Below are 19,453 nucleotides of genomic sequence, written 5' to 3' on the forward strand. Positions count from 1 at the left end.
GTGGGCCTAGTAGAACAACGTAATGTACGTGACTTTCCAGAGCATTGGTAAATAAAAGCAGTTCTCGATCTTAATATTGAAAGATAAATCCAGTCATGGATAGAAGGTAGGCCTAGGCTACAATGCTTGAGACGGAAAGAGATAATATCTTCACAGTTCCTTTGTGAGTTTTTGGCGACATGAGTTTGGAGCGTGGTCTTTCCCTGACAAGATTGCTGTCTATGGTATTGATTTAATTATTGACAATTGTGGACCCATTTCACGAAGCTCACACAAACCAATAGGAGCATGTGATTTCATAAGTAGATAAATGGAGTGTAGATGGAGGGAGTAGACTGATAGTCTCTTTAAAATTATTTGTTATATCTTGCCTTCTGCAATTTTGTTTTCAGTCTGCTTCTTAAAGAAATTTAGGGTTGGTGTCAGTGTCCGTGCTTATTGGCCTAATCCAAAATTTCACGGTGTTTTGCGAGATGGCTTGCGCCCCAGTTCGCTTTTGTTGACGGAGTGTCACCGTTTAGCGGCCCTTTTCGTTTCTGAACTGAGAACGTCGGGGAAACCTGGGCACGAGAGACCACTTCATCCCAAGAGGGTAAAAAAGAGCAAGTTAAATGGAACTGACAATCTCTGAAAAAATTCCTGCCGGCAGCTGCGCGCATTCGACATAGTCAGCTCCTACGGTCGCCGGCCTCGCGACCCCCGTGCCTGGCACACGCACCTGCCGCTCCCAGCCGCGCTTTCACCGACAGCGAGATAATCCATGGGCGTGTCGTGAACTGGCTGCTCTCAATGTGCTCTTGAGAAAACCCCTTATGCGTGAAAAAGCCCCTATTCTCTTTCTATTGTCCAACACAGTTTTATGGGACAATATTGGGCATTATGAGGTTTCGGGATTTACATGGGACTCTATAGAAGGGTATAATCCTTTCAAGCAGAGAACGAATAAAAGTTTTAACCCGCTGTTTTCATATTTATTAGCTGGTTAAAGCAGCCGAGGCAGCTGAACCCTATACCCACCAACAGCTTGGACGCCCACATTCAGCAACTCCCATCGGATTGACTCCAACTAGACAGCAGATTTACAAGTGATTTAGGTCCTCAAGAGGCAACTTTATTAAATTACTGTATGAGTTTACCCCACTGTTTAGTTACAGTGTTATTGATCATCGGTCAAATCGGTCAACAAGTTAGCCCTGCAATAAGATGGTGATGGTGTAATCTAAATGAAGTGCAGGTAACAACCTTAGCCTTCTTGAGTTAGAATACATAATTCCGTGCAACTGTTTTCACATGCAAATGGGTTGACAAAATACGTCTTATTTTGCTATCTATCTACCTATCTGTCTGTCTGTCTGTCTGTCTGTCTGTCTGTCTGTCTGTCTGTCTGTCTGTCTGTCTGTCTGTCTGTCTGTCTGTCTGTCTGTCTGTCTATCTGTCTTTCTTTCTATCTATTTTTTCCTATACTGTATGTTTTCACTTTTTCTCTGGCGACAGGTCTTTCTATCCAGTTCATCATACACAGGCCGCAGGCCGCAACCCCCCCTTCCTCCCTCCCCTGAATCCCCCACCACCCCCTTTCTGTCAAAGCTGATTGTTTCCACGCCAACAGAGTGCTGGGGGCTAGTGCACTGTCACACTACATCAGGCAGAGGGAAGAAAGGGAGAGAAAGAAGAGAGGGGAGAGAGAGAGTCTGCTCTTCGGACTCATCACACAGAACTGGGGTATATGTCCTACCAGGAAAACAGTGAATACAGCAGCTACTTAGTTGGTCTGCGCAAACGACAGCCCCCTCGCGTTCTAAATATGCAATTGCAGGCCCATAGAGCTTCATGAAAAGCGACCGAAAACAGTGATGGAGTGTCGCCCTCTACTGGATTCAAACGCCTTTCATCTCTTGTAAGGCCTCCGCTGGCCCACTGTCTTGTGGCAACGTCATTAACCATGTTTTAACATGTGGATAACCAAGCTTTAAAAACATTGTATACTATTTCAGTGTTTTTACTTCGTAAAGGGATTTAGACCCAAATAGAAAAGCTAAAATACATATAGGATTTTATTGCACAGGAAACAATGTGCACATTAAAGTTTTGCTTTATGCTTGAGGTGGGTATATAACTTCGGCCTACTTTCGTAACACCAAGCGCCTATCATTTTTTATCTATTGTTGGTAACTAATGAGCAGGTATCGCGAATATCACAGGGTCACAGTCAGACCGTGCCACTTGGCACCGAATTGTGCGCCACAAGGCCCAGCTGTGCACACCTCTCTTCCCCTCCTGCCTCGCCCGTGCTAATTTGGGGAAAGGTCGCCTGTAACTCATTTACAAACGTTCTCTTAGCTCGCATAACCGACTGCATTAGCAACTCTGCTCGAGGAGAGAGACAGTGGCGCGTCCCGCAGCCCTCCCGTATGCGCGTCTCCCCGGGCTCGGTGCTCTTTCAACGTTACCGCTGTTCGCGCCCAGCAGGGTCCCCGTCACACTCTGCCTCGTGCCCCGCCGTGCTGGTGCGCCGATTATACAGTGTTGCTGAGACGAAGTGATGTGTTCTAACTAGAGAGAGAAAGAGTATATGGAATTCAGATTGTGTTTTTCCATGAATAGACCAAGGCATTGGCCTACTAAAGGCCTATGTAATAATGACAAAAACAGAAAGTTAATTGAAGCGTGAACTTTGAGTTTTAAAAACTCATTCCTTTATAAGTTATTTTTTTCTTTTTGCTACCGTTTTACGATTCATGGTGTGCAACATCCATAATTACATCTTGGCGATTTTCAATTCAGAGAGACGATTTGGTTATTTTGCCGTTTATGGAAACATTTTTGGGAAACGGTTGCCAGTACACGGTTCTACAGCAAGGACAATAATAACAGTGTTATCCCACCCGCTTCCTCACATGATGCCCCACATACATCCAGCTAACGCCAATAAACAACAGATCAATATGTTAATTTTCTCACACTTTACTGTCATGCCTGCGTCCAAAAGGGGCGATAAGCTTAGAACATAAGCCTACGCTTATGGAGTTCGGAGGAATAACCGAGGATTATCCCAAACTTGCCCCGGGGTTTGGCGCTATTGCGCGATTGGACCGGCGGCTGCTCATCGGGCCGGATAGGACTGCGCGGGCCCCGGGGCGCAAACTGACAAATTCCCCCGGGGACCTGGACCCTGCAGGACCAGCTCAACTCAGACTGCAGATTAGGGTGGCAAAGGCTGGTATCTCTGCACACACACACACACACATGCAGGCGCAGGCACGCACCCACACACACACACACACATGGACGTTCTCTTTCGGCCCGCAGGCTGTCAAGTCGCTGTAACCATTCTTATAAGATTGATGCTTGTTCCTCACACGGGTATCACACCCTACACAGAACAGTCGACCGTGTGATAGAGCGATACAAACAATCTTTGTTCCACGGATAAAGAGCCAATTGTAAGTGGAAGGTCATATTCTCGAGGCTAAAATCCATGTTTGTAACCTCAAATCTTTACAAATCTTAAATTAGTCCTATTTGAACCAAGCCTTCCTCGATATATCCATAAGTGCTTAATAAACACACTGTGAAGACCCAGAAATCTCCAAGCGCTTGTTCTGAAAGCAAGCTTGTTCTCGTTCCACACGTTTAGAGAATAAACAAACTTATGTGTGTTTGAGAACATTTAGTCATTTAGCTGACACTCTTATCCAGAACAGTCACATTTAATTATGAATTAACTTGATCAAACACACACGTCAGCCAGTCTTTTTTATTTTATTTAACTTGATATGATTTACATATACAATTTAATTCCAAGATATAAATCACTTTCTTTATATTTCTTATTACTTATTTTCATACATGTACAGATATGTTTGTTCACAAACATTTAATGTTGTATTCAGTTTTTCTCATGACAAGACAAATGGATTGACATAGGATATGGCCATTATAGATCACATAATCACTATACATGGCTTTCTATAGAACCTTATATAAAAAAGTATTATACTATTGATATAACTCTTTAACATTTGAATACTCAGTCTTCTAAGGTGACTACAGCTTGCTCTCAAGAACATTTTTGGGATCTATTTGGACAAGCATTGGGTAGGTCAGCAATACAGCAAAATACAATTGTCTCCTTTACCTAAGTTATAGCTTTGACATATTTTTTCAACACTTTACTTGGTATGGTTAGGTATAAGGATAAATTATATTGTTGCGCCACATCTGAGTTCAACCTCAGAAGATGCTTGGAGATTGTCTTATAATCAGGAAAGTCTGGGACACAACAAGGTAGGATCATATCCAATCAGAAATTTGCCTTGTTATCTCTCTGCAGCCATAGGCTGGCTTCTGTAGACCACTTCCTGGTTATGTCTCTCTAAGATTGGCTCGCAGTGGTGTTTGCTGCGGCAGAGGCGCCCATGCGCAGCAGTTCCTTCCTATGGGTGAGAATGACGTCGAAGCTGGACTGCAGGCGGTTCTGCTGCTCCTGGACACGCCCTTGGAGGGTGCGGACCCAGCGGATCAGTGCCAGGCGCCGGTACATGGTCAGCTGAACCTGGTGCTTCTCCATCTCTTGGGCCTTGAAGCGCTCGCGGTCCCTCAGGGTCCAGACCGCGTCCAGCAGCTCCGGAAGCTCCCCGCACGGGTCCGTGTCTGAATCCGAGGAGTGCCCCCCCCTCTCCTCCTCTTCTTCTTCATCGTCAGGGAGGCTTGACCCCATTGCAGAGGCCGCCAGGGTCTTCCGGCCCCACCTCCTCCCCTCTGCATCTTTCTCCCATTTCTTGGTGGGGTCGGAAAGGGGGTCGGCGGTGCCTGGGGGGCCATCTGTCCCCTGGAGGTCAGAACGGGGTTCTCCCACGCCGATGCGGTCCCACCCCCCCATCAGAGCCCCCTCGCCGCCACTCTCCATGTTCAGGGAGGACAGGCTGCCGCTGGACCTGTAGCTGAACTCGAACTCTGAGCCACTGTCTCCCCACTCCTCCCCGTCCTCCTCCTCCACCACTTTCTCCTCCCCCTCCCCTCCCTCCTCCCCCTCCAGCTCCACTCCCTCTTTCTTTCCTCCCTGGATGGCCCGTGGCTCTCTGTCCTTGTCATCATCACTCATTCTTCCTGTCTCCTCCTCCATCTTGCCCTCCTCGGCGCCATCCGGGGGCACCCTCCCGTAGCCGTCGTCCCCACTCTCGATCTCGGGCAGGGGCTCCAGGGGGCTCCAACAGGGCAGGCGGGAGAGGGGCGATAACAGGCCTGGCCCATGGTAGTGGATGGTGGGGGGAGGCAGGGGCGGGTCCCGGCCCAGCGGTCCGAGGCTCCGGGGTCGAACCTGGTTGCGGTTCTCGTCTCCCGTCAGGACCTCATCCTCTCGACCCAGGAAGTTGAAGTTGCCATCCTTCTCACATTTCCTGTTAGTTTGCTGCTGGCAGTTGCTAAGAAGACGCAGAGAGGAGGAACTACCACCTCCAACTCCACCCCCCTGACCTCCATAGTTGGAGTTTGCAGGTCGATCCTGGTGAAGCATTCTGGGCTTGGACTGAGATTCACTGGATAAAGAGATAAAATGTGTGAGAAAGACAGAGAGAGATAGAGAGAGATAGAGAGATAGAGAGATAGAGAGATAGAGAGAGAGAGAGAGAGAGAGAGAGAGAGAGAGAGAGAGAGAAGGGGTAAGAGAAAGAGAGAGAAGACACATCAAATGGAGAAAAGAAGATCAAACGATCAGGTCTATTGTGAATCCTCAAATATCCATATCCAAAATTCTCATTGGAGTAAGGTGGAGACTTTTCACTCATTTGTAAACGTGTTTATTTTAAACCATTCTTCCTCCTCTAACCCCAATCATATTTTTTTCTGTCAGTAATCTGGTAAGTGCTGGTCGGTGCCCTCCACTCATATTAACATCAAATATTACCATGTCTCCTCAGAATGGAAATTTTTCTAATCCTGACTTCGGGGTACTGTCACTCATCCCCGCGCAGGCACGTGGTGCTGAAGGACAGCGACCAACTGTCTAGGGGTCGCGCAAGAATGACTGCTGAAAATTTATTAACGCTCAATCGGTGCAAATCAAAAGTTGTACAGGGCAAATTAAGGGTCCAACATTTGGACCAAATGTGATAATTTGCGCTATGAAAAACTGTTTTGAGCCTATATTGCCTTCATTGTAGCTTTGGTTGTTTGTTTGATGTAAAGGCTATGGATCAATGAGTTTGCGCTAAAGGCACCATATTCCATTTTTCCACAGCTGACGATATACAAGTCAAAATGAAACTATAGGCCTAGGTTGCCAAATAATACAATTAAAAAGCGTTAACGTGAGATATAAAACGTCAAACGACGATTATCTACGACGTTCGATAGGCGGGTTGCATTTCAGCCTAATCATAGATGAACAGCGGCGCAATATTTTAGTAGAATCATAACAAATAGAAACCCGGAATTTGTTAAAATGCTTCATATATATAAAGCTATTTTATCATTCATCGCGCGTTACGTAAGTCAGCGGCGCTATCAGGCTCACCCCATATCCGTTTTCTTCTCTCGGCCGACAACCAAACCTCTATGCCCTCTAATTCAAATAATACCAAGTCATCCTTGATTTTATTCACTGGTTACATAAATCACTGATTGAAGAAGACAATAGTGAATAGGATCGCAGACAATGGGTCTCGTCTTACCGTTGTTGTCAATATTCGGTGGAAAAAAACAATATTCAGCGCCCTCCCTATTTTCCCCTCCTCCGATCAACCCTCCTATGTGATGTTTATCTTCTACAAAACCTCCCCGCTCGCCCTCCCTCCTTCCCATCCACTCTTGCGCTGGCGCGCTGATAGAACGGACTACTAGCCTTCCGAATGACTCACTTCCTAAAACGGGCAGGGACGGTAGAACGGGAAACGGCAGAGGTAAGAAGAAACAATGCGCGTGAAGGAAAAATAGTCTCAGTGTTTCATCCTAACTTTAAAGGGAAAGCACATAACGAGATTGTATGATTCCCTACCAATGCACATATAGGGCCTAGATCAAGTTTCAAGTGAGACAAGTTCTTGCGTGGGAAAGGGTGCTTTAAGATGGCTGCTTATTAGTATTATTAGTTATGATAAAACTGTTGCTCTCTGTGTTTCGGGTGGGAGGTGTGTGTGTGTGTGGGGGGGCTACATCAGACAGACTTTACAAGTGTACTCCCTCCCCATCCCCTGACATCCTAGTCGCTGGCGGGTGAAATGCGCGCGTCCCCCTCGTCTCCTCCGCCCCTCGCTCCCTCCTCATCTCTCCTTTCCACTTCAACAACATCCCCATTCAAGTGCCGCACCTCGAGGCTGTCTCCCGCCTCCTCCCCATCGTTCAATAGTAGCCTAAGCACATGAAAAATACATCAAACACTGCGGCCGCCTGCGGCCCCGTCACATGCAAAATCATCTCCATCTTCCAACCCGAACAAGAACCACGTTGAGGACATTGATACGGAGCACGATACCACCGAGAAGGCCCGCGTGCACAAAAAGGCACATTCACAAATGGAGATGATGTTCAGACACCCATGGTCATCCTCATCCACGAGGATCCCTAAGGGTGTAAAAAAAAGAAAAAAGATATGTGTAGGCCTTTTCCAAAACCGAACCACCCTCTTCTCAAAGACATTAAAAAAGAGCATGACTTACCTTGTGAATAAGACCTTGTTAGATTTTTACACAGCCTGCAGTTATGACCCACTTCTCTCAGTTCAGCTTCACGTCTCACCCTGCACCAGGTCTAACTGTGACAGTGGCTGAGGGCAGCTAACCCATGGCTACACTGTCAAGCCACCACGCAGAGATGCATAGCGGCATGCACTGTAAAGAAAACTAAAGTAGACCTCAAGCCCTTCTCTCTCAGCAACAGTCAAATCAGCCCAGACATGCTAAATAAAAAAACAAATACCCTTCTTATGCCTTTCTCTCACACACACTCTCCCTTCGGGTGTATTATAAAGAAGCACAAGAGTTCATGTATCCATGTTCAATTATTCTAGCCTCCTATCGTTGGAATAAAAAAATAGCGTTTGTCCTCTAGATATTTTGTGGTCAGTCCATTGCCGAAATGCGTAACCTTCACGCTTCCTTTCAAGTGCATGGGGGGTGGGTAGAGAGTGAATTGGGAGTTGGGGAATGTTATGATTGAATAAACAAAGCAAGGATTAAGTCAGTGTGTGTGTGTCGGTGCCTAAAGCTAGAGAAGGCTAACCATGGGGTTCATTCCAGCCCTGGTCCCTGCCTCCTAATGAAGTATAATGAGGCCTGGTGCCCCTGGTAACCCCGGGACCTGCTCCTAATCACCTCAGCTTAATGAGATGGGGAGATAAAAGGGGTCATTACAAGTATCCCTAACGAGCCACTATTATTTGCCACTTATCAATGCATTAGTCTAAACAGCAATTATAAATGATAACCAAGGAGTGGAGAGTCATGCGCCAGGTAGTTGTCAGAAGGTGCAAGCTTCTTACTGTGTACCAAGAACAGAACAGGCTCCCACAGGTTGGTGGTCAAGTCCAAAATCAAGGGCGCTATAAACTAATACTGCAATAATTGGGCTTAAATTAATGTGATCTGAGGACTACATTTTTAGTACCCACAGCCAAATCTCAGGGCTGGTATAACAAATCAAGGGAATAATACCAGATTAGCTTAAGGAAAGCTTATTAGAACCTCAACCATATTATTTTATTCTTCTATGGAGAAAGAACCCAAAGGAGCACAGAGAAATCTTATCAAGTAGCTTTAGTAACAAAAGGGTCCAAGTCCTACTCTGGATAAGTGAACTCAAATTGGGTAGTGGAATAAAATCCTTTAGGCTAATCTAGGCAATTATCCCTGATTCAAGATGGGAGCGAAAAACGATCACAAGGCTACATCGGTTTGCTCTGTAGCCTTAAAAGAAATAATAATAAAAAAGAAATAAAATCTTAAAATACACTTTAATTTACAAATACGTTCAAAATCAATTATATATATATATATATATATATACACACTGTATAAAACCAATCTCAACAATTCTATTTACATGATGAAACATTTCCAGGATGTGGAAATCAAATATTCAATTTGAGGTAAAAACAAACAACCGATGATGCCTGGGAATGAACGTCAAATTTTGAACTCAACAGATATGATGAATGAATACACACTGGACATTGCCTGTTTGTGACAGAGTGTGGTATACTAGTGTGTGAGTGAAAGATGATCCAGCAGTAGTTATTGGCACCTGTGTGTGTGTGTGTGTGTGTGTGTGTGTGTGTGTGTCAGAGCAAAGAAGCCTAGTTCTCCAGGAAGGAGAAGATGCTCCTGGGAGGTTTGGTCTGCTGCAGGGCTGGGATCCCTCTGCAGGGACGCTTGGGTGCCGGGGTCAGGTTCTCTACTGGCCCTCGCTTCTTCACCTGGGGTGAGGGAGACAAGACCCAGACAAGACCTTTAAAAACTACATGCGTGTCAAAGACTGTTCACAAAAATCCCAAGTTATTTTAATGGATCTGTCTGAAAAAGTGTGCAATCCTGTCATCAGTTCAGAGTAATAATTTGGCTATCCGATTAAAAGCTATAAATGCATTTACTAAACACATACAAATTTGCCTTGTATTATGAAGATCAAAATCAGAAAGACGATTAAGATGAAAAACAAAAGGCTGACTGGAGCAGCTCACCAAATGGAGCCTCTGACAAAGAGACTGTACTGGATCTTTGGCACCACCTAGTGGCCTAACGGTGCCTTACGGTCTCTGAAATGCTCCTACATGTAGAACCACCTTACGGCAGGGACACACTGGCTACGAAGCTACACAAAGTTTTAATTTGGACGCAATGGCGTTTCCACTAGAAGCACATTTCCCATGCCGGTCACCGAGCGTTTCTGCTCCTCTGCACTGTATGTCATCACATGACATACGCGGCACAGGCTATATTTAGGCTAGTTGTTGTCCAACAGCGAAAAGAAAATGGCAGCGCTTCCAGGCCCTTATTTTTCTTCTCATTATTCAGGGACTAATGGCTGAGTTATTAGCTGGTTCTCAGTGTCTCACCTGTTTCTTGGGTGCGTCAGAGCTGGCCTCCTTCTCGGGGGACAGCGTCTGGAAGAGGAAGCCCCTGGTGCTGCGGGGGGCCATGGGGTTCCCCTCGGAGATGGAAGCCAGTTTCTGGAGCACAGAGCGGGGCTGGCTCAGCAGCGAACCCCTCCTCACCTGGGATGGACAACAGGGGGGCGGAGGGGGGGTGTCAAGGGTCACGTAACAGACCATGTTACGGTGACGCTGATACTAACACAGCTCTTATCTAGAGGTGCACAGGCCAGGAGGGTTTACGGTCAAACGCTTTTCGATCTGGATGTGTCATTTTGCTTGGTCATGGCTGCAGAGTCACGGTCTTGGGGGTGCTGTAGCATACACAGACCCATGACCCAGGTTAGTTCCAGCCTTGAAATAAGAATCACCCGGATGAGAAGGCCAATTCATTTCTGAGAAGGAAATCTGAGCTTTTTCGACGCAGAGCGAATGGAGGGCGTTTGCGTGGAGACTGTGCCGTGAGAAGGGCTACTGACCAGGGCGGGCTGGGAGGGCCTCTGGAACGGATTCAACAGCAGAGCACTCTTCTCAGCCTGAGGGACCACAGGCGTGTCTGGAACACGATGGAGGGGTGATTAGAGAGAGATAAAGGATCAAGTCCTCATGGGAGACACTACATGTTCTACACCAATGCTCACCTTTCTTCTGTAGTTTTTTGGCTGTCAGCTTTTTAGCCACCTTCATGAACTGGCTGTCCTCCTCTCCCATCTCCTCCTCCTCCTCGTTGTCCTCTTCATCGTTATGAGCATCAAAGGCTGCCCTTCCTTTCTTGACCTTGGACTGTTAAAGTGGATAGAGATTAGTGAGGGATTCACTCTTATGCTAAATACGCACACATACAGGCGCACACACACACACACACACACACACACCTGCTCTCTCAGCCACTGCTCTCTCTCCGCCCTCTCCTTCCTCCTCTGCAGCTCTCCCTGGTCCACATCGTCCTCATCCTCCTCTTCCTCTCCCTCCTCTCCCATCCCGCTCAAGTCAAAACCCTCATCTGGAACAGGAGACACCCAGAGAGGTCAGCATTCAGCTTTTCAACACGTTTGGAACATGCGCGCGCGCAGACACACACGCACGCACACACAACCACACACACACTAACCAATGTTTTTCCAGCGGAAGCGGCGCGCTCGGCCGGGGCCGTCTGAATGCAGGTCGCCGTCGGCAAGGTAACGCTCCTGGTAGAGCCTCAGGCGCCGCTTGTCATCATCAAGAACCTGCTTCCTGTAGGGGGAGGAGGGGCTTAATGTCTTGTGGGGAGGCACAACTCTGCGCCCCCTACCATCCCACCGGTGGAGCCCATACTCAAAACATTCTGATACAGAACGAGTCAGTAAGTCAACATTGTGTTTCTCAGTTGTAAAGTGAGTAGCATGGGTGTGGTGGGTGGGTACTCACATGTGGATCTTGTTGACCTGGTCTTGGAGCTCCTCGTCAGAGGGCAGCTCGTCCAGCAGCTCCTCCTCCTCGTACTCGCTCCCTCCGTCAGCGTCCTCGTCGTCACTGCCCACGTCGCTGCCGGACAGCTCCGCCTCAGAGTCAACAAACTCTGCCATGCGACTGGGGAGGAGAGAGGGGGGGGGGGACAACCAAGTGTCACCACAGTGGCCTTTCAGCTACTTTTCAAAACCCTTTTCTCCAAAGCGACATGCAAATAAATGCACATTGGAAAACAGCCAAAAACCAAACAGACCAGAAGTGCACAGTGCCTGCCGTCAAAATTCCAGTTTCACTTACATTTTCTTCTTTTTGACTCTGTGAGGTGCAAACACAGCCTGTCTCTCTTCCTCCTCCACCTCGTTCTCCCCATCCTCGTTCTCCTCACCCTCTCCTTTCTCCTCACCCTCCTCCTCCTCGCTGTCCTCCTGAAGGAAAACGGGTTACCTGGTGTTCAAGGATATTCTACCCCCCCCCCCCACACCGCACCTGTCTTACCTGCTCACTCTGGCTCTCCATATCAGACAGCAGATGAAACTCACAATCTTCCTCCTCTTCCTCCTCCTCCACAAGCTTCTTCTCACTAAAACATGATATAAATACATTTTAAAAAATTATGTAGAAAATATGTTTAAGCCGTGGCTATATTTGACAAAATCAAGTGCCGAATTCCATGTTTGTGGACTGTGTTTAAGTACCTGTCCTCGGCTGTAAAGGTGAGCTTGGCAGGACTGGAGACAGGTCTGAACGGGGACACACCTGGACAAGGAGGAAAATATGTCAACACAACCACGTTTTGCCTATGTCAATCAGACGTGGGCGTTTACACACACACACACTCACCTGGACTGTTAAACCTCCCAGAGCACAGCCCTAACAGTTGATCCATTTCTCTATCCATCTCCTCCTCCCCTGCTCCTTTCCTCATCTCCTCCAGCTCTTCGTCCCCAGCTTGTGTGGGGAAGGCCCCTGAACACAGGCCCAGCAGCTCGTTCTCCTGGGACGCCTCCCCCAGCGCCGCCCTCCCACTGCCCCCCCCGAACCCCCCGGAGCACAGGCCCAGCAGCTCGCCCATGTTGGCGTCCATGGCGTTCTCGTCCAGGCTGTCCAGCAGGAGCTGGCGCTTGTGTGAGCGCGGCGCGCCGTGCCGAGGCCCTACGTTGAGGAAGCCGTCGGCGTCCAGCAGCTGGGACTGGGTGTCCTCCTCCAGGGAGAAGTGGCCCTGGGGGCACGACTCGCCGGGGGACGGGGGCGCGTACAGGTCCTGGGAGTCCTCCACGGGCATGGACAGGGAGGGCTCAGACAGCTTGCTTGAACTCTGGGGGGGAAAGGTGGTGGTGGTGGGGGAGGTGCAGTGGGTTAGGGTTTGAGTCAATTAGACACGTGTCAACATTTGTACAAACAGACTGCAAACATTTGGATTAGTCTGGGGCTGGCAGACTGGCGTTCTGCTCACCTTGGAGGCGGAGCCTAGGAAGCTGGGTCTGAAGAGGCAAGGCGAAGGGGAGCGGAAGGTGGCGTAGCCGGAGACGCCTCGGGCCGTGGCCCGGCTGACTGGCTGGTAGGACGGAAGCATGGAGCTGGCCAGCTCAAAGCTGCTGTTGTGGCTGTTGTCCTTGGCCAGAGACAGAGAGTCGTCCTCCTCTGGAAGGGGCGACAGAGACACGGATGAGGAACCAATTCAAAAAGCTGTCGGCTGGCAAGGCAGAGATTCTCGACATGGATCAGTTTCTATCTGAGGTGGGTTTGGGACGTTCTTCCAGAAAGGCTCAAAGTGCAGATCCAGGCCCGTCTACTGACCCGTCTTGGTGTCGCTCTCCTGACCTCCAGACCCCATCCTCCTTACACCATCCCTGGGATCAGAGGAAACACAGGTCAACATTAATAACCACCAGCTCATCACAGGCCCCACTTTCTGAACGTTCTAGATGCAAGACGTGTTCCTTTGAAAGATGTGCGAGGCATTATGGTATAATCATATTGCTAAACCTACAACTTGCATACAGCTCTCGCTTTCTCTCTCTCTCTCGCTCATACACACTCACACACACTAACCCGGTACGAGAGCAGGAGCTGCCGGCGAACAGCATGAGGGTTCCGTCCATGTTGTGCAGGTCGGGGAAAGGGGAGTGGCCTTTCAGTCCCGGGGAGGGGCTTCTCCCCCCCCTGACCCCGCCCTCTTCATCTTCATGCCGCTGCTCCTCCTCACCATCATCACCCGCTAGCAGCTCATCCACACCCTGAACAGAGGAAAGAAGCTGCAGCATCCCACACGACAAAACACCTCCATATTGAGATATTGCTCTGTAGTATTCTTCTTCTTTTTTTTTCTTCAGCATGCCTTAATTACCTAGCGAATGTAATTGAGATGTTATGGTTGTACTGTATTCTTTTTGATCACCGTGCCTGGTAGCTGAGATGCGGTTACTTTGCAATGTGGCACGTAAACAGACGGTTCCTTGACTCTTACCACTGACATACTGTTAGTACGATGTACTTCTGATCCTAAAGCGTCTGCTGTGCCTTATACATGCACGACTTGACAAAGTTATAAAGTCGCTCCCTTACCTCTTCGCCCTCAGACTCGGTCATCTCTTCCTCCTCCTCATCCTCGCCGCAGTCCTCGTTGTCTAGGCGATGGAGGGCGGCTTTGCGAGCGCGCTCTTCCTGCCTTCTCACGGCCATGGCCTTCCACAGCCGAGACTGCAGATTCACCAGCTTCTCACCTGCACACACAAGCAGGAGAGACTGGGCTTAGGATAACAGCTCCATCAAACCTGACTAGTCTAGTGCCTCTGATCATCCAATCAGGGTAGCCTCCGTAAGTTAGCCGTGTCCACCCGTTTGATGAACCTATGGGGCATTTGGCCCTGTATCGAACGCACCCTTCCCAGCCTCTTCCTCCTCCTCTTTGATGGTGACACTGACAGAATCCGAGCGCAGCTCCTCCTGGCCAGCGGGGGTGCTGTCTTTGCGGATGAGACCAACCTGCACGGTGCGCTCTCCCTTGGGCCGAACCACAGGATGCACGTGTCGGAAATAGCGCTCCTTCAACGCCTCAACACCTGGACGAGGACACACAGAGCCACCATTGAGGAACAGGGTGTACTCGTCGAAATAAAATTGTTCCCACTGTTCAATTTCCCAATTGTGGTTGGGATGTTTTCCTGATTGTTCCAATCCAAATACTTCCTTATAAAGGCTGCTCTCAGTCTTACCTGGGTTGACCGGCTGTGGGGGCTCCAGCAGGTTAACAAAGGCCCCCTCGTCTGCACACAGTTTGGGGATGGGTGGGGGGTCCAGCCCCAGCTCCTTCAGCCTGGCCAGTCGGTCCTTCCTGGACTTGTGGTGACCTTGAGCTACAGCCTCCACACTGGCACCAGCAGCAGGCATCGCCACATCCCCAGCCCCGGTCTCCACCAGCCTGGCTGGGGAACGAGATGCTTCCACCTGGTCTGGCTCTGGAAGCCCAGCCTCCGTCTCTGTGGATTCAGGCTTGGTATTATCCACCTCGGATGTCTTGGTCATCTCCGCCACTTCCAGGACAGGGGCCCCCGTCTCAGGCTCGCTTGTCCTTGGATGGTGCTCCTGCTGTGGGGAGGAGGTGGCAGACGGCTGAGGTAGGGTCTGGACCTGGGTGAAGGAGGGGGCGGCGTTTTCCTCTGCAGGGTCATGTAGAGGCTCATTGGGTGGGTTGGAAGGTGGAGGGACTGGGGTGGTTTCCAGTATCATATCCTGGTACTTGGTAGATCTGAGAAATACAAAAGAGGTTCATGTCTTGTTTTGAGCAGTTTGAAGAGTTGAATTTGTACACTAGCAGTTTGTGATAGGGATCAACTTGAGAGAGCGTGTGTGTTTACCTCAGCAGGGCCATGGCGGGTCCTTCTGGCCGGGCTCTCCTCTTGAAGAACTGGTCGAGGCTCTTGGGCTCGGGCATGTGGTAGGGCAGTCCCAGGGACGACTCTGCCAGGAAGGAGAGCACAGGCATGTCTCACACACATATGACTAAACTAGGAACAGGACACAGTGAATTATGTACGATATATACACATTTGTGAAATGGCAAAAAACAAAAAACAACTGTACACTCAACAGGCCTCAATCTTGTAATACTGAAGGGTCTCACTTGAAGGGGGAGATGACACGACTAACCTCTGACTAGACGTTGGGTCTCACTGTGGAGCAGCATTATGGCCTCCCTGCTGGCTCTGGCTGCCTTTCTCTCCTGAGAGCACCAAACACAGGGGGCAGGACGATAGCATTAGCTTGAAGTCGGATTTACATTTAGTCATTTAGCAAACGCTCTTATCCAGAGCGACTTACAGTAAGTACAGGGACATTCTCCCTGAGGCAAGTAGGGTGAAGTGCCTTGCCCAAGGACACAACGTAATTTGGCATGGCCGGGAATTGAGTCAGCAACCTTCTAATTAAGAGGCCGATTCCCTACCCGCTCAGCCATCTGACCCCCGAATGTATACATTCATCTGGATATGCGGTAAGAAAAGAAGTAAAAAGAAGTTGCAAGTTTAAAAAGATAGGTTTGCCATACCTGTCTATGTGGTTTGGGTTCATCCTTTTCATCCCCACTCTCTGGTTCATCATCCAGATGAGCTTCCTGAGGAAAGGTAAAAAGATGTAATCACGTCGGAGGAATTTAGGATGTAATGTTATTTTCTGGTATAATACTGGTGCTTAGCATTTCTTGTCAGCAAAGAACCCTCCCCCACATGACCGATGCGCACTTCACCTCTGGGATCGATCACATTGATTAGCAGAGGAGGGGACTTCTCACCAATATGTTTAAATAGTCTTACATGGAGACTTGAGAACCAGACAAGGCGTGGGAATGTTTTGTCTCCTTGTGGGCCGGCCGCAAGTAATAAAGCTTTCTTAACTTCCTCACCGACTGACTATGCAATGCTTGATAGATTATTTTAATATGTTGTCAGAAACATTAATGAGAAAATCAGGTGTTCAACCATCATGGTCCTATTTGAATACTAACTCCCCAACAACCACCCTTCCTTCCCTACTAAACATCTTTACCTTCAACTACAAGCCGCTACTCACCTTGTGCTTTTTGACCTTCTGCTTCACCGCTGCTCTGATGGCATCCAGAGACTCTTCCTCCTCCAGACCCGTGTCAAACAGGTCAGGGTCTCCAAGGAGACAGCCGCTGTCGTTAAGCACCCGGGGCATGGGGGCCTCCTGCAAACAGAACGAGGTGAGTCCACACAAACCTTTCAAAGCTGGTACATCAGTGGAACTCTGTGTGCTTTCGAACAAGAAATATATTGTATCTACAAACAACTGGGTTGGTATTGAACAATTTATTTGACCAGCATTTCATGTTGCGGACTCACCTCGGCTTTCTCTTTTTTCTTCAGAAGCTCAACAGCCTTGCTGTGCTTCTCTTTCTTTGCTTTGTGTCGCTCACTCTTCTCTCTCTTCTTCCCTTTCTTTTTCAACACCCTCTTTGGTGTTTCCTCCTTACTCTCTTGTTCTAGTTCGCTCTCATCACTGTCCACAGGGGCCCGGGATATCCTCTTGCTCTTAACCTCTCCTTTCTTGACCCCTTTTTCCTCCTCCTCTTCCTCCCCAGGATGCACGTCTTCTCCACTGGATGCTGATAGGATGAGAGCGTCGACCATCCCGACTCCGTGCTCCTCCTCCTCGCTGTCACTGTCTCTTAGCGCCTTCCGACAGTGAGGCCGTCGCTTTATGGTGACCTCATCATCTGAATCTGAGAAAAATGCATTTGGGAAATGGTATACATATAAAGTCTGTAACAAGGTCATACCAATAACAAATTGCAGATAGATTAAGTTAGCCAGCAGTGAACATGCACATCATTACATATTCAGTAAACTAACTTCCAAGTACTGCATTGACAGTCAGCTAGGGGTTAAAAACATAATTGACATATCATTATTCAACTGTATTTCGTTTAGAATGCACTCTATTGTCATGTGCCTTCACCTTGGAGAGCATTGATATTTTCAGTCATTTCTTTCACCATCATCTCCTCCACTGGGGAGCCCATTCCACTGTCTGAGTCGCTCTCTGCGATTGGGCCTACCGCTGGGAGATCCTCAGCCTGTTGGGGGGGGAAAAAAACAAGTATTTCAATGGAGCATCATGAGTAACTATGTTTAGCTAGGGTTTAGATATTGATAACCTGTTACGAGGCTGCTATGGTTTGGAAGGACGAGACTAAACAGACAACGACAACTAGAATCAAATGTTCAGTCAGCTTGTTTCAACCAAGGCTTATATTTGTTTGGCTCTTGTTGATTGCTAGTAAAACTGTAGTTGCTTGTAAAGTGTCTGGTTGGCTGGTTGTTTAGGTTGCCAAATGGTGGCGCCTACACACAATGAACTTTGTTAGCTAGCTGGCTAGCGCGGCACTCGCAAACCTAGCTCCTAATTATTTCAATATTAACCAACCTGCGGTGTTATTCTTGACGTTAACCTAGCCAACAATTGAGGACATTTAACATCTCACTGTGCTTAAATACATACGTTCAATAATGGACCAACACAATCAACAACCAGCTGTGCTGTGCTGTGCTGTGTAGCATTAAAATGATGCCGCAAGCTTAGCCTCCCGCCTGTTCTAATCAAAGAGTACTCCAAGACTAAGTCAGGCTAACTTGCAAGTCCAATCAACATTTCACAGTACTGTTTATGGAAGAGACTGTTGTAGAATGTTTAATTAATAGTTTTAAATACATTGATACACACGTACATTAACTTTGATTAGCAAGCTAGCACAACTTACAGGTTGGGAGACGAGACTCATCTTCGACCGCCTGATTTGAACACGCAGAACGAAATATTTCTTAAACCGTGAGACAAGGACGTGTTGGCTTAAATCTTCCCAAACATAACATGCGTAAAAACGTATGTTATGGTAATATTTCTGTTTATTAAAATAACTATCGATTGGTTTATTTGCCTCCCGCTCCTTCTAAAACAGTGTCAGAAGAACACAGAAAGGAATTTTGATAATTCGCGCGCTGACACAGATGGTACATCCTTCCCAACGTCAGTCAGTTTAGTTCTGGTTTTCTATTGGATTGAAAAGCTAAATAGAATCCGCCTTCAAATAAAGTAACAACATTTGATTGGTCTATTCACATGACACACAATCGACAGCAAGTGCTTTCGATGAATTATTTGTCATTCAGAAAACTATTGCGTTTTTTGTGAATTTTCAGTAATATGTTTTCTAATACCATCCCCTGATATCACAGACATTGTTTAACTTACTTAAAATGTTAACATTAACAACATTGTAAAAATCTAAAATGTAATGTTTTAAGTTTATCAGCATCTATTACCACTGCCACAGAAAGTAATTGTTAGTACAGATAACTATCAAATGTCGTAACCATTGACAGATAGGTGCATATATCTGCATGTATTTGTTCTAAAAATCCATGTAGTGGTGCCAGTAGATCTTTAATTGGCTTATACTACTTAAAAGTCACAGACCGCCATTTTCACCGACATCAAGATAACATAGCTAGAAATATAGGGTTTCTTTTGTGTACTGTGTATATGGCTTTGTCATATGTATGGGAAAGTCAAGGAGGTGGAATGAGTGCATTTTGTCACTGCTGTCATGTCTGGTTACGCAGGCGCAACGGAATTAAAGGTGTAGTCTCCTATTTATGCCCAACTGTTATAATCTGCCCATCAGCTCACCGCGACAAAGACAATAAGAAACATTAATACATTTGTTTGCATTCTTTTTGACATATTGCCAAGCCATTTAGCATGCATTAGGCCTACACTTATTTGTAGCGTATGAATAATGTCATTGTTCATGTTTCCGACATGGTAACTTTGCACACCAATTCTCTAAATACACATATGTGCTCTTACTTGACGTAGCTTCAAATTATTTTCTACTATTGC

At 47.5% G+C, this 19,453-nt stretch overlaps 2 protein-coding genes across 3 annotated transcripts; both read right to left on the reverse strand.

Annotated features, from left to right (window-relative positions):
• Positions 1–3,743: 3,743 nt before the first annotated feature.
• c19h1orf216 (chromosome 19 C1orf216 homolog) lies at positions 3,744–6,759 on the reverse strand. 2 transcript variants are annotated; one of them, XM_084695815.1, is made up of 2 exons: positions 6,672–6,759; positions 3,744–5,537 (listed from the first exon to the last, which is right to left on the reverse strand). In XM_084695815.1, the coding sequence occupies exon 2, from the start codon at positions 5,513–5,515 to the stop codon at positions 4,376–4,378; it is 1,140 nt and encodes a 379-aa protein (XP_084551941.1). In that variant the 5' UTR covers positions 5,516–5,537; positions 6,672–6,759; the 3' UTR covers positions 3,744–4,375. The 2 variants fall into 2 exon arrangements, with proteins under 2 accessions (XP_084551941.1, XP_084551940.1); XM_084695814.1 differs by lacking the exon at positions 6,672–6,759 and adding an exon at positions 6,515–6,663.
• Positions 6,760–8,679: 1,920 nt separating this feature from the next.
• clspn (claspin) lies at positions 8,680–18,572 on the reverse strand. The gene is made up of 24 exons (XM_084696885.1): positions 18,312–18,572; positions 17,510–17,627; positions 16,894–17,273; positions 16,601–16,738; positions 16,080–16,145; positions 15,683–15,755; positions 15,391–15,493; positions 14,749–15,281; positions 14,416–14,595; positions 14,099–14,256; positions 13,586–13,770; positions 13,331–13,383; positions 12,987–13,174; positions 12,374–12,848; positions 12,229–12,289; positions 12,029–12,113; positions 11,831–11,958; positions 11,492–11,653; positions 11,196–11,317; positions 10,960–11,087; positions 10,726–10,867; positions 10,564–10,640; positions 10,049–10,207; positions 8,680–9,409 (listed from the first exon to the last, which is right to left on the reverse strand). The coding sequence occupies exons 1-24, from the start codon at positions 18,330–18,332 to the stop codon at positions 9,290–9,292; spliced, it is 3,855 nt and encodes a 1,284-aa protein (XP_084553011.1). The 5' UTR covers positions 18,333–18,572; the 3' UTR covers positions 8,680–9,289.
• Positions 18,573–19,453: the final 881 nt, after the last annotated feature.

Source organism: Hypomesus nipponensis, chromosome 4, assembly GCF_054491055.1.
Source record: "Hypomesus nipponensis isolate SF chromosome 4, ASM5449105v1, whole genome shotgun sequence".
Taxonomy (NCBI): domain Eukaryota; kingdom Metazoa; phylum Chordata; class Actinopteri; order Osmeriformes; family Osmeridae; genus Hypomesus; species Hypomesus nipponensis.